Source organism: Oncorhynchus mykiss, chromosome 6 (genome assembly GCF_057628025.1).
Source record: "Oncorhynchus mykiss isolate SJ-2025 chromosome 6, ASM5762802v1, whole genome shotgun sequence".
Taxonomy (NCBI): Eukaryota; Metazoa; Chordata; class Actinopteri; order Salmoniformes; family Salmonidae; genus Oncorhynchus; species Oncorhynchus mykiss.
In genome coordinates, this window is record NC_143027.1 from 72537607 (window position 1) to 72552120 (window position 14514).

Consider the following 14514-nt stretch of genomic DNA (forward strand, 5'->3'; position numbering starts at 1 on the left):
TATGGCTAATACAGGTGGAGTCAAGGAACAGGGTAAACCGATAAGAAATGGGAAGAAGGGAAGGGAGGGGAAGAGGGAGAGATGAGAGATGGGGAGATCGAGGCACTCAACCAAATCAGGGCATTGATTACAAAAGAAGTGAGTGCCTGGAGGGTGAGAATCTACTGCCAAGGCCTGTCAAACACACACAGACCAGAGGGGATGTAGATGCCCCACCATCATTTAGATCAATTTCATCATATCAATCTAGATCCAATTTATCGTAGGCCTACTGTCACAGGCAGTGCCATACATTTCACTTTCATAAGACTTAAATTGCCTTCATAGTGATCAATTAGCTTATTTACTCTGACATTTCATATGTTGAAAAATTACATTCTCAAGGGGAATTGCAATAGCTATATTATTCACTCTGTTCCAGGGGAATAGGAGAGTATGGTGTGTAAATGGCTCGTGAAATGACCTCTACCTTCTTTGATGGTGTATAACAAGCAGGAATTGTGTCTCAGGGCTATGAAAGTGGAAGAAATGTTACCAGCAAGTCTGGCTGAAATGTGTAGGAATATCTACTGTAAGCGATCTAAATCTGTTATGGTTCTGTAGTCATTATTTGCAATCTACAGTACAGTAAATGGCACTGGTCACCAACAATTAATTTACTGTAAAATGTACATAACATTTTAGAAAACTGCACTTTATAGGTCTACATTAGCTTATTCCCCCATGCAGATTGGTATTGGGGCAAGCTGGCGGCTGCAAAATGACATAATGTCAATGAAAACCCTTGAGGATCAAAGTATTGCTGAAGTTGCGTTGATGAAAGAGTTGCCTTGAGTTCAGAGGCGACAGTGTGACAGGTTAATTAATATTCATGCCAGAGATGATGATGATGGGAGAGAGGGGGGGGGGGGGGGGCAAGTGCTACGAGAGATGCAGACAGGGGTATTGGAGTATTTGTTTGAGATCCAGTGTGTAGCTCTGAGTGGGCTGTAACCTACACTCCAAAAAATGCTGGGTTAAAAGCAACCCAATTTGGGTTATTTGGTAACCCTGCGCTGGGTAAATATTGGACAGACCACACGCTGGGTTATTTTGACACAGCCAGTTGGGTTGCGTTAATAACCCAACATGTTGGGTTGTTTGGATTAACAAATATGGGTTAATTCAACCATCAATTGTTTTTTTTATTCACTTTCATGCTGGGTCTTTTTTAATGTAATTCTAGGTTATTTTAAGGAGCCTTGGCCTATTATGGGTGTGGCTTTAATATAGTTATTTTTGGCCATCCATGAGAGTAAATGTCACTCCTGTTCATAATTGTAAGTTTGTATATTGCAAAATAAAATGTTTCTTGAATATTGTTGCAAATTACACACTTCAATCTAAAGTTAATAACATTATAATGGCAGCAGGTAGCCTAGCGGTTAAGAGCGATGGGCCAATAACCAAAAGGTTGCTGGTTTGTATCCCAGAGTTGGCGAGGTGGAAAAATGTGGTGTTCTGCCCTTGAGCAAGGCTGTTAATCCCCAACAACAATTGCTCCCTGGGCCCTGATGACATGGATGTAGATTAAGGCAGCCCCCTGCACCTCTCTGATTCACATTTCAGTTGAATGTATTCAGTTGTGCAACTGACTAGGTATCCCCTTTCCCTAAAGTGGTAACTATCCCAACATTGGGATATACATAGGCTCTTGAGGTACTCATACATACAGTGGGGCAAAAAAGTATTTAGTCAGCCACCAATTGTGCAAGTTCTCCACTTAAAAAGATGAGAGAGGTCTGTAATTTTCATCATAGGTACACTTCAACTATGACAGACAAAATTAGAAATCCAGAAAATCACATTGTAGGATTTTTAATTTATTTATTTGCAAATTATGGTGGAAAATAAGTATTTGGTCACCTACAAACAAGCAAGATTTCTGGCTCTCACAGACCTGTAGGCTCCTCTGTCCTCCACTCTTTACCTGTATTAATGGCACCTGTTTGAACTTGTTATCAGTATAAAAAACACCTGTCCACAACCTCAAACAGTCACACTCCAAACTCCACTATGGCCAAGACCAAAGAGCTGTCAAAGAACACCAGAAACAAAATTGTAGACCTGCACCAGGCTGGGAAGACTGAGTCTGCAATAGGTAAACAGCTTGGTTTGAAGAAATCAACTGCGGGAGCAATTATTAGGAAATGGAAGACATACAAGACCACTGATAATCTCCCTCGATCTGGGGCTCCACGCAAGATCTCACCCCGTGGGGTCAAAATGATCACAAGAACGGTGAGCAAAAATCCCAGAACCACACCGGGGGACCTAGTGAATGACCTGCAGAGAGCTGGGACCAAAGTAACAAAGCCTACCATCAGTAACACACTACGCCGCCAGGGACTCAAATCCTGCAGTGACAGACGTGTCCCCCTGCTTAAGCCAGTACATGTCCAGGCCCGTCTGAAGTTTGCCAGAGAGCATTTGGATGATCCAGAAGAAGATTGGGAGAATGTCATATGGTCAGATGAAACCAAAATATAACTTTTTGGTAAAAACTCAACACGTAGTGTTTGGAGGACAAAGAATGCTGAGTTGCATCCAAAGATCACCATACCTACTGTGAAGAATGGGGGTGGTAACATCACGCTTTGGGGCTGTTTTTCTGCAAAGGGACCAGGACGACTGATCTGTTTAAAGGAAAGAATGAATGAGGCCATGTATCGTGAGATTTTGAGTGAAAACCTTCCATCAGCAAGGGCATTGAAGATGAAACGTGGCTGGGTCTTTCAGCATGACAATGATCCCAAACACACCGCCTGGGCAACGAAGGAGTGGCTTCGTAAGAAGCATTTCAAGGTCCTGGAGTGGCCTAGCCAGTCTCCAGATCTCAACCCCATAGAAAATCTTTGGAGGGAGTTAAAACTCCGTGTTGCCCAGCAACAGCCCCAAAACATCACTGCTCTAGAGGAGATCTGCATGGAGGAATGGTCTAAAATACCAGCAACAGTGTGTGAAAACCTTGTGAAGACTTACAGAAAACATTTGACCTCTGTCATTGCCAACAAAGGGTGTATAACAAAGTATTGAGATAAACTTTTGTTATTGACCAAATACTTATTTTCCACCATAATTTGCAAATAAATTCATAAAAAATCCTACAATGTGATTTTCTGGATTTCTTTTCTTCTCATTTTGTCTGTCATAGTTGAAGTGTACCTATGATGAAAATTACAGGCCTCTCTCATCTTTTTAAGTGGGAGAACTTGCACAATTGGTGGCTGACTAAATACTAAATACTTAAGCCTCATTAAAGCAACACATGTGTCGGTGTTCAACCTTAACATTTGCTCACAATACAACAGAGCAAATGAACCAGAATGACATTTACTCTGATGGGTGGCTTAAAAAAAAAATCTGAAAGCCAGTGTGTTCAGTGTCTCAAGAACTGCAACATTGCTGGCTTTTTCATGCTCAACAGTTTCTCGTGTGTCTCAAGAATGGTCCACCACCCAAAGGGCATCTGTCCCGACTTCCACCGAAGTCGGCCCCTCTCCTTGTTCGGGCGACGTCACCGGCTTTCTAGCCATCGCCGCTACAGTTATCCATTTGTTTTGTCTTGTTCCCTGCACACCTGGTTTTCATTCCCCAATCACACTACATGTATTTATTCCTCTGTTCCCCCTCATGTCTTTGTGTGAGATTGTTTCGTGTTACGTGTCTATGTTGGCGCGCTTTACTGGTATGCATTTATTCCGTGTTTTATTTCACGAGGTATGTCATTGTGTTCATACAATATTATTGTGACTGTTTGCGCATTTGCACTTTTGCATTGGCTGGAGGTTTCGACGCAGTGGCTGTTGGTTTCTCCTGCCTTAATAAAGTGTGCGCCTGTTCAGAACTCTCTGCTCTCCTGCACCTGACTCCGCTCCCAGTACGCACGCCATTGACAGCATCCAGTCAACTTGACACAACTGTGGGAAGCGTTGGAGTCAACATGGGCCAGCATCACAGTGGAACGATTTTGACACCTTGCAAAGTCAATGCCCCAACGAATTGAGGCTGTTCTGAGGGCAGAAGTGTGCAACTCAATATTGTTAATGTTTTGTACACTCCGTGTCAGTGAGAGAGAGATGCCAGACAGACAACTGAGTTCTGGGACAGAGAAAGCATTATCTTGCAGCCAAAAGGCTCACAATGAGACAGGAAGAGGCACATGGCCAGCATCGCTCCAAGGGCCAGCATATCAACTCCAATCTCATGGAGGTGTCTTTGGCCTCAGTTATTATTGAGCACTCAAGGTTAAGGAATGGAAGATGGGTGAGACAAAAGTAGATGCTTCTGCATAGACCGTCTTGTATGCATACAACCCAGTCTCTTTAGCACTTTTGGTTTAAAACATTTAAAATGTAAAATTTGAGTAAAAATGTTTCTCAATTTTATATGGGCTAGCCTACTTATCAATATCAATTAAATGCGTAATTGATAGCCCACGTCATTAAATATTTGGCATGTAGTCAAATGAAGATGCGGAAATAAGATTAGGCTACACCAAACTTGAATAGGCCTTCATAAAATAAAAATTTTCGATGTTCTACAACACTAGGGACCGCTGGTGAGCCATGTCAGTCATGTTGCTACGGGTGGACGTGAGCGGTGAGTAAATCAACTTTTCGTATTGGCTATAACAGTCCTATGGCGAATACAGATTGAGTGTTAAAATTAACAGGCTCAAATAATCGGGGATGAACCAACGTTAATCACACAAAAAATGTGAAGATGGTAGGCTACAGCATGTGCGCGCGAGAAAAGGCAACCGTTTCTCACCCACGACCCCCAATTAATTTTCCACATGCAGTTGGGAGTCACTGACAACCTGTCGCCCATAGACTACCAACCAAACCAGGCTGAGACTACACATCTACAGACACCTATTCGCACATTTCCAGTTTGGTTAATTATGAGGCCACAAAGGCACACACATTTCCAGGTCTCTTTTTGTGGTGAATCAATCCCTCTCTCGACCCCTCTATATTAGCCATCTGAGACGGTTTCTGGAATTCTCAAAGGACATGTTTATGAAATGAAGGGATAATAGTGATTGAGGTGAGGATAAGGATTGTGATTGTAGACTAACACCTAACTTGGTCGAACGAGGAGCGTACAATTTGGTGACGAGGAAATCCCTTAAAAAAATTGGCAACATTAAAGTGTACGGTTCCATCAACTGGCGGGAACCATAGCCCGAACACGGATTTTGACTCCAGCTCGAGTACTTTGCACGGACTGCTGTCACGTCACCCCGCCCGTCTCCTCCCTGCAATCTTATTGCGACCATCCCTTTTGAGCGCATCTGAACTGGAGAGAGAGAGTGAGAGAAACAAAGGAGAGAGCGAGAGAGATCCTAAATAGATTCAGGCACCAACATTACCTACCTGCTCGAGCGAAATACGGGGAGGACGCTCAAATACGCGCGCGTCCACGCGCACTCGCTGAGTAGCAAGACAATATAAGGCAGAAATAAAAAGCAAAATTGGAATTGGAGTTTTCAACACGAAAGCTATTCCTTCAAAATTAAAATAGAAGAATACAGCTTTACCTAAAAAAAAGCAACAGCCATGCATCTAAACAGAGAAGAAGGGAACAGCAAAGGTGAGATAAAGACCTCAATTTATATTTTCCATGCCAGACTGTCTGTCTCCCTTTTAGGCTAGTTTGTTTGAGGCTCTTGTGTTGGTTCAAAAACGCCCTTGAGTATGATTTGTTGGTCTCAAGTAATGATGCTGGGAGTCATCGCCATAACACAAGCAGCATGTTATTGCTGATTTTACTAGTGTCATCTCTATCAGCATGCATAGCCCATGATGTTGTTTACTCGTAACATTCCTTGTCATGTGCCTGGATGACATTCAACGGCTACATCATCGTTCATAGACCGCACCAAAGGCAATTGTGTAGATGGAATGACTACAATAAAGGCTGGCAGCATGGAGACTCGGGTGTAAGATAAAGATGCTTGTACACTTGTTGTTCTCTCATTATTGTTAACGTTAGCCTACATGCCCGAGTGTCACCGGTTTTCACGTCAGGTAAACTGAGCGGCAAAGCACACAAGGTCACCTCATCTCCTATCATGTCAACGGGTGTTTGTGCCCCTGTCTGAGAGAAAGGGGGAGAGAAGAGAATAGTGTGTGTGTGTGTGGGTGGGTGTGTATGTGTGTGGGGGGGCACCTATTTAAGAAATGTATCCCACGTGCATCGGGGGCGTGACATGGAGAAGTAGTGGCCCTCTTCCCGCCCCTAAGTGTCACCCCTGGTGGCCAGCAGTAGGCTGCACACCTTGACAGCAAACACCTGCTGCTCAGGGAGAGAAATGTGTGAACTGAATGATCCTCTGTGAAGACTGTCAGGTGAAACGTGAAAATGGCTGAAAACAGCTTTATTCATTCATGGACTCATTATGGCAGTGAAAAATGCACTTCCAGTAAATCACCCAGTTCCAATAAATATTATTGTCTGTAGTCTGAATATTATAAGAAGGCATAGTTCTATAAACACTGTGTCCCTTTGAACATCCCTTTTGTGACAGATCACTTGCAAAATAGGCCTATATATTGAGGGTCATTTGTTGAGAGGATGGTGTCTGGAACAAGTGGGTTTCTGAACACTATACTCTATAAAATGACCTAAATCTATCCACATAAAATAGCAAAAGCAAATTGCAAACTTTTATGAACACAGAAAATGTGAGATTTGTTCATTTTCCATCCATTCTAGAATTACTGGCTTATTTACTTTTTCACCAAGTCTTCCAAAAAGTTCCTACACTACATGGCCAAAAATATGTGGACACCTGTTCGTCAAACATATCATTCCAAAGTCATGGGAATTCATCTGGATTTGGTCCCCCCCTTTGCTGCCCTAACAGCCTTCACTCTTCTGGGAAGGCTTTCCACTAGATGTTGGAACATTGCTGTAGGAACTTGCTTCCATTCAGACACAAGAGCATTAGTGAGGTCGGCACTGATGTTGGGCGATTAGGCCTGGCTCGCAGTCTGCGTTCCAATTCATCCCAAAGGTGTTCGATGGTGATGAGTTCAGGGTACTGGGCAGGCCAGTCAAGTTCTTCCACACCGATCTCGACAAACCATTTCTGTATGGACCTCGCTTTGTGACGGGGGCATTTTCATTCTGAAACAGGAAAGGTCCTTCCCCAAACTGTTGCCACAAAGTTGGAAGCACAAAATAATCTAGAATGTCATTGTATGTTGTACCGTTAAGATTTCCCTTCAATGGAACTAAGGTGCCTAGCCCGATCCATGAAAAACAGTCCCAGACCATTATTCCTCCTCCACCAAACTTTACAGTTGGCACTATGCATTGGGGCAGGTAGCATTCTCCTGGCATCCGCCAAACCCAGATTTGTCCGTCGGAGTGCCAGATGGTGAAGCGTGATTCATTACTTCAGAGAACGCATTTCCACTGCTCCCGAGTCCAATGGCGGAGAGCTTTACACCACTCCAGCCGACGCTTGGCATTGCGCATGGTGATCTTAGACTTGTGTGCAGCTGCTCGGCCATGGAAACCCATTTCATGAAGCTCCCGATAAACAGCCTTGTGCTGACGTGGCTTCCAGAAGCAGTTTGGAACTCAGTAGTGAGTGTTGTAACTGAGAACAGACCATTTCTATGCGCTACGCGCTTTAGCACTCGGCGATCCTGTTCTGGGAGCTTGTGTGGCCTATTATTAGTGTATGAATGATGATGCCATGATAGGTGCCTGCATTAGAGGTCGACCGATTAATCGGAATCGGCGATTAATTAGGGCCGATTTCAAGTTTTCGTAACAATTGGAAATCGGTATTTCTGGACACCGATTTGGCTGATTTTTATTTGTATTTTTTAACACCTTTATTTAATCTTTATTTAACTAGGCAAGTCAGTTAAGAACACATTCTTATCGTTGTTCCAATGTGTACCTAACCATAAACATCATATATATATATATATATATATATATATATATATATATATATATATATATATATATATATATATATATATATATATATATATATATATATAGAAGTATATATTTTTAAACCTGCATATTTAGCTAAAATAAATCCAGGTTAGCAGGCAATATTAACCAGGTGAAATTGTGTCACTTCTCTTGCGTTCATTGCACGCAGAGTCAGGGTATATGCAGCAGTTTAGGTCGCCTAATTTGCCAGAATTTTACGTAATTATGACATAACATTGAAGGTTGTGCAATGTAACAGAAATATTTAGACTTATGGATGCCACCCGTTAGATAAAATATGGAACGGTTCCGTATTTCACTGAAAGAATAAACGTCTTGTTTTCGAGATGATAATTTCCAGATTCAACCATATTAATGACCTAAGGCTTGTATTTCTGTGTGTTATCATGTTATAACTAAGTCTATGAATTGATAGAGCAGTCTGACTGAGCGATGGTAGGCAGCAGCAGGCTCGTAAGCATTCATTCAAACAGCACTTTCGTGCGTTTTGCCAGCAGCTCTGCTGTTTATGTCTTCAAGCCTATCAACTCCCGAGATTAGGCTGGTGTAACCGATGTGAAATGGCTAGCTAGTTAGCTTCCGTCCCTCTCCTCGCTCCTACCTGGGCTCGAACCAGGAACACAACGACAACAGCCACCCTCGAAGCAGCGTTACCCCAAGTCTCAGAGCGAGTGACGCTAATAGCGTTTCAAACGTCACTCGCTCTGAGACTTGGAGTGGTTGTTCCCCTTGCTCTGCAAGGGCCGCGGCTTTTGTGGAGCGATGGGTAACGCTGCTTCGAGGGTGGCTGTTGTCATTGTGTTCCTGGTTCGAGCCCAGGTAGGAGCGAGGAGAGGGACGGAAGCTATACTGTTACACTGGCAATACTAAAGTGCCTATAAGAACATCCAATAGTCAAAGGTATATGAAATACAAATCGTATAGAGAGAAATAGTCCTATAATTCCTATAATAACTACAACCTAAAACTTCTTACCTGGGAATATTGAAGACCCATGTTAAAAGGAACTACCAGCTTTCATATGTTCTCATGTTGTGAGCAAGGAACTTAAATGTTAGCTTTCTTACATGGCACATATTGCACTTTTACTTTCTTCTCCAACACTTTGTTTTGGCATTATTTAAACCAAATTGAACATGTTTCATTTTATTTGAGGCTAAATTGATTTTATATTAAGTTAAAATAAGTGTTCATTCAGTATTGTTGTAATTGTCATTATTACAAAAAAATAAATAAATTGTCTGATTAATCGGTATCGGCTTTTTTGGTCCTCCAATAATCGGTATTGGTATCGGCGTTGAAAAATCATAATCGGTCGACCTCTAGCCTGTATCCCGTGTACTGTTGTAATTTTTATGTCCTAGGCATGTAAGTGCAGTATATTGAGATGTGTGATTTACAACAGTAAAAATGACACCCTCATTAAAATGACAATTGAACAGGTAAAGGGGTATGCTAGATAACCTATGCAGAAAAATATACATATTTGTTTATTTAGAAGTAGGCATAATGATTAAGACTCTTTGTGCCCCTGGCAGCTTTGGGCAGAATCTAACTATTTCATTACAGGGATAAGTGTAGGCAGCTTTTCCTCTCCTCACAAGGCCACTGGCACTGCAGTGGATGTGTGAAAATACACATAGTCATGGAATGCTCTGTCTCCCTTTCCCTGTCTCGGGTGGGGCGAAAGGTCTATATTAGACAAGCGTTTTACTGGCAGGTTTCATGGATGGTTGTTGGCATAATTCATGTTTGCCTATAGATGTATCATAATATATTTTCTAATCGTATGATTCTATCTATAACAAGTGGGGAAAAGAACAACATGAACAGTCAAATAATCTTTTTTTAAGTTGATTAATTTTAGCACAATTCTGTCAAATTGTACCACACACTGGATGGCCAATAGGACAGTTAGATGATGGTGTGTTTATTGCACAGCAATCCTTTCCAATACAGATGTCTGTCCCTCCGTTATTAGTATATCACATACATCCAAAATGTTGGCTTTCACAGAGGACTACAAGGCTGTGGAATCCAGAATGTCCAGCATGTCTTAATTCCACTCTGGAATGGTTTCCACCAATCCATCTCCCAGCAGGGAATCTAATTCCCATCAGGAATGGTTCCCTGACAGGCAGCCTGTGCTGTGCTGTGGGGGGATCCCTGCAGTGGCAGGTGATCTGACATCGGCACACACTGGAGCTATTGACTCTGGTTAATCTCAGCCCTAGGTAAAGATTAGACCACATCTGAGCCCTAACTCGCTTATCAGACAACAGCAATAACTACATGTTGTCTTGAATTCTTCAACCGCCACAACCAATGGCCTGTCAGTGGAAAAGCAGTTTTAGGGGGTTGTAGGTTTTGGTCAGTGGGGTTAGGTGGAAGCTCAACACGGTGATAAATATTTTCTGATAAAATTCCTGCCATTATTTATAGAGGTCACAAAGCCAAGGAAAAAAGTATAGAAGGTTTCTCAGTGATTTCAGAATCTTGAGCCTGCTTGCGGCCAAAATCTAAACATACCATTAATAATGCTATGATAAATGTCATATTAATGGTATACAGTTGAAGTCGGAAGTTTACATACACCTTAGCCAAATACATTTAAACTCAATTTTTCACAATTCCTGACATTTAATCCCAGTAACAAAATCCCTGTTTTAGGTCAGTTAGGATCACCACTTCATTTTAAGAATGTGAAATGTCAGAATAATAATAGAGTGATTTATTTCAGCTTTTATTTATTTTATCACATTCCCAGTGGGTCAGAAGTTTACATACACTCAATTAATATTTGGTAGCACTGCCTTTAAATTGTTTAATTTTGGTCAAACGTTTTGGGTAGCCTTCCACAATAAGTTGGGTGAATTTTAGCCCATTCCATCTGACAGAGCTGGTATAACTGAGTCAGGTTTGTAGGCCTCAATGCTCACACACGCTTTTTCAGTTCTGCCCTGTCACGTTCGTTATAGCGATGAGACCAAGGCGCAGCGTGATGAGAATACATCTTCTTTAATGAAACGAAGAAACTTAAACAAACTTACAAAAACAACAAAACGAACGTGAAGCTATAATAATAGTGCTGACACAGGCAACTAAACATAGACATACAAAACACCTAGACTAGTCAACAACCCCATAAACATACAAAAACCCTAGACAGGACAAAAACACAACAAACCACCCCTTGTCACACCCTGACCTAACCAAAATAATAAAGAAAACAAAGATAACTAAGGTCAGGGTGTGACATGCCCACACATTTTCTATAGGATTGAGGTAAGTGCTTTGTGATGGCCACTCCAATAGCTTGAATTTGTCCTTAAGCCATTTTGCCACAACTTTGGAAGTATGCTTGGGGTCATTGTCCATTTGGAAGACCCATTTGCGACCAAGCTTTAACTTCCTGACTGATGTCTTGAGATGTTGCTTCAATATATACACATACTTTTCCTCCCTCATGATGCCATCTATTTTGTGAAGAGCACCAGTCCCTCCTGCAGCAAAGCACCCCCACAACATGATGCTGCCACCCCCGTGCTTCACGGTTGGGATGTTGTTCTTCGGCTTGCAAGCATCCCCCTTTGTCCTCCAACATAGCGATGGTCATTAAGGCCAAACAGTTCTATTTTTGTTTCATCAGACCAGAGGACATTTCTCTAAAAAGTATGATCTTTGTCCCCATGTGCAGTTGCAAACCAGTCTGGCTTTTCTTATGGCGATTTTGGAGCAGTGGCTTCTTCCATGCTGAGCAGCCTTTCAGGTGATGTCGATATAGGACTCGTTTTACTGTGGATATAGATATTTTTGTATCTGTTTCCTCCAGCATCTTCACAATGTCCTTTACTGTTGTTCTGGGGTTGATTTGCACTTTTCGCACCAAAGTATATTAATCTCTAGGAGACAGAACGCGTCTCCTTCCTGAGCGGTATGCCGGATGCATGGTCCCATGCTATTTTATACTATTGTTTGTACAGATGAACGTGGTACCTTCCGGCATTTGGAAATTGCTCCCAAGGGTGAACCATACTTGTGGAGGTCTACAATTTATTTTCTGAGGTCTTGGCTGATTTCTTTTGATTTTCCCATGATGTCAAGCAAAGAGGCACTGAGTTTGAAGGTAGGCCTTGAAATACATCCACAGGTACACCTCCAATTGACTCAAATTATGTCAATTAGCCTACCAGAAGCTTCTAAAGCCATGACATAATTTTCTGGAATTTTCCAAGCTGTATAAAGGCACAGTCAACTTAGTGTATGTAAACTTCTGACCCACTGGAATTGTGATACAGTGAATTCTAAGTGAAATAATCTGTCTGTAAACAATTGTTGGAAAAATGACTTGTGTCATGCACAAAGTAGATGTCCTAACCGACATGCCAAAACTATAGTTTGTTAACAAGAAATTTGTGGAGTGGTTGTAAAACGAGTTTTAATGACTCCAACATAAGTGTATGTAAACATCCAACTTCAACTGTATGTAAAATGTTATGTAATTGATGGAGGGTTTATCACCTTTATCCATCCTGTTTATTGGTATTCCTGCAGGGTGGCACTGTCATAGCAGAGCAATAATCCAAACACTTGAAGAAGGTCAGAGGTATTGTGTTAGATGTCAGGACGTTTATCTAACGTGTTCAGGTCTCCCATGTTAGATAAGTTAGATCAGGGTAATATTTCTTCACTGGAAAACAAACTGCCATTCCTTTCAAAGCATTGTGGTCATTATGCATATACAATACATGAATTATCAGCTTAGATCTAGCTACGTTCACAAAGTCTGTGTGTTTTTGGACTACTCACATAACCGCCTGTACTGCAGATACACTCCATGCCCTTTTTATGACCTTTACCTGATGTGTTCTAGTGTGGATGGAATCTGTGATAGCTTGGCTGCAGGGTGTCTGTAATGTCTGTCTAGTGCGCCTTGTCTCATGTGGGCTGGATCGTTGATAGTGGAGGACAGTGAAATGGTTTCACTCTGCTGTGTCTTTAGTGATCTGGGAGTTTGCCATGGCATCGCTCTAGTTCTATCATCTGTTCTGTGGATAAGAGATGTTCTGGCAGATTGTAGCACCATGACTCTGTCAGGGCCAGACACAGAGGAGAGACGGTGAGGGAGGGAGACAGTAGGCATGGAGGGAGGGAGGGAGACAGTAGGGAAGGAGGGAGGGAGGGAGGGGACAAACGTGGAGAAGGATGCACACACATTGGTCAGTCATGCTGAGGAGCTTTTTCCATCCCAGCAGTTTGTAAACGTCTGAGGTAATTGCCTATTAATACCAGTATCCAGATCCATTGTCAAATGTCTTGTTAATATTACATTTCTTAAAAGGAGAAATAATGAGCTCCAATCATCTGACTTATCAGTGTTTTATATGAGGAGAGGGAGGAGGAGCTGAAAAGAGGGAGAGTAGAGAGAGAGATGGAGGGAGGGAGGAAAAAGCAGCTATTAATCAGGTGCTGGCAATAATAGCCATCTGAAATGAATGTATTTTTATCCAGTGGTGGTATAACTCTGGTGTGTAATGGGGGAAGGCACAGAGATCAGTTCCTTTCACTATCATACAGACTTAGGGAGTACAGAGACTGGAAGGCAGGATTGGAGAAGATGTGGTTCTGTTTGTTTTTACACAAAAGGCAAAGATGAGACAGAAAGACGGGAAATCAGGCTGGTAAATATATAAAGAAAGTGAGACTTGTGATACTAGGGCAATGTTATTTGAGAGAGACAGAAAGTGAGAAAAGCATGGATGGGAAGCAGGGAATTGAATGGTGTTTTGCCTGGGTCAGACATTGTCCCACACAGCCTCAGTAAACCGTCACATTGATTAACCAAGACGGAGCCTGACTTGGATTGAAGGGAATTTAGATTCAAAAGGGAAGGAGAGAGGTATGCGTGTGTGTTTGTGCGTGCGTGTAAGTGGGTAAATTAGGATGGGCGTATGCTTACACACGTGTCTCTACTATTACATAACACTCTCTGGTTCACTAGAGACGGTGTCTCTACTTTTACATAACACTCTGGTTCACTAGAGACGGTGGTGTCTCTACTGTTACATAACACTCTGGTTCACTAGAGACAGTGGTGTCTACTCTTACATAACACTCTGGTTCACTAGACGGTGGTGTCTCTACTGTTACATAACACTCTGGTTCACTAGACGGTGGTGTCTCTACTGTTACATAACACTCTGGTTCACTAGAGACGGTGGTGTCTCTACTGTTACATAACACTCTGGTTCACTAGAGACGGTGGTGTCTCTACTGTTACATAACACTCTGGTTCACTAGAGACGGTGGTGTCTACTTTTACATAACACTCTGGTTCACTAGAGACGGTGGTGTCTCTACTGTTGCATAACACTCTGGTTCACTAGACAGTGGTGTCTCTACTGTTACATAACACTCTGGTTCACTAGAGACGGTGGTGTCTACTGTTACATAACACTGGTTCACTAGAGACGGTGGTGTCTCTAC

The 14514-nt window shown here is 42.2% G+C and overlaps 1 protein-coding gene across 3 annotated transcripts in view; it reads left to right on the forward strand.

Moving 5' to 3' along the window:
- The first annotated feature begins 5306 nt into the window (after positions 1–5306).
- Positions 5307–14514, forward strand: part of LOC110526531 (synaptotagmin-7) — a 115408-nt gene continuing 106200 nt past the window's right edge. For all 3 annotated transcript variants that reach the window (XM_090238797.1, XM_036980917.2, XM_036980918.2), the window contains exon 1: positions 5307–5637. In XM_090238797.1, coding sequence (XP_090094923.1) covers positions 5604–5637 — 34 coding nt within the window. In that variant the 5' untranslated portion in view covers positions 5307–5603. The remainder of the gene's footprint in view (positions 5638–14514) is intronic.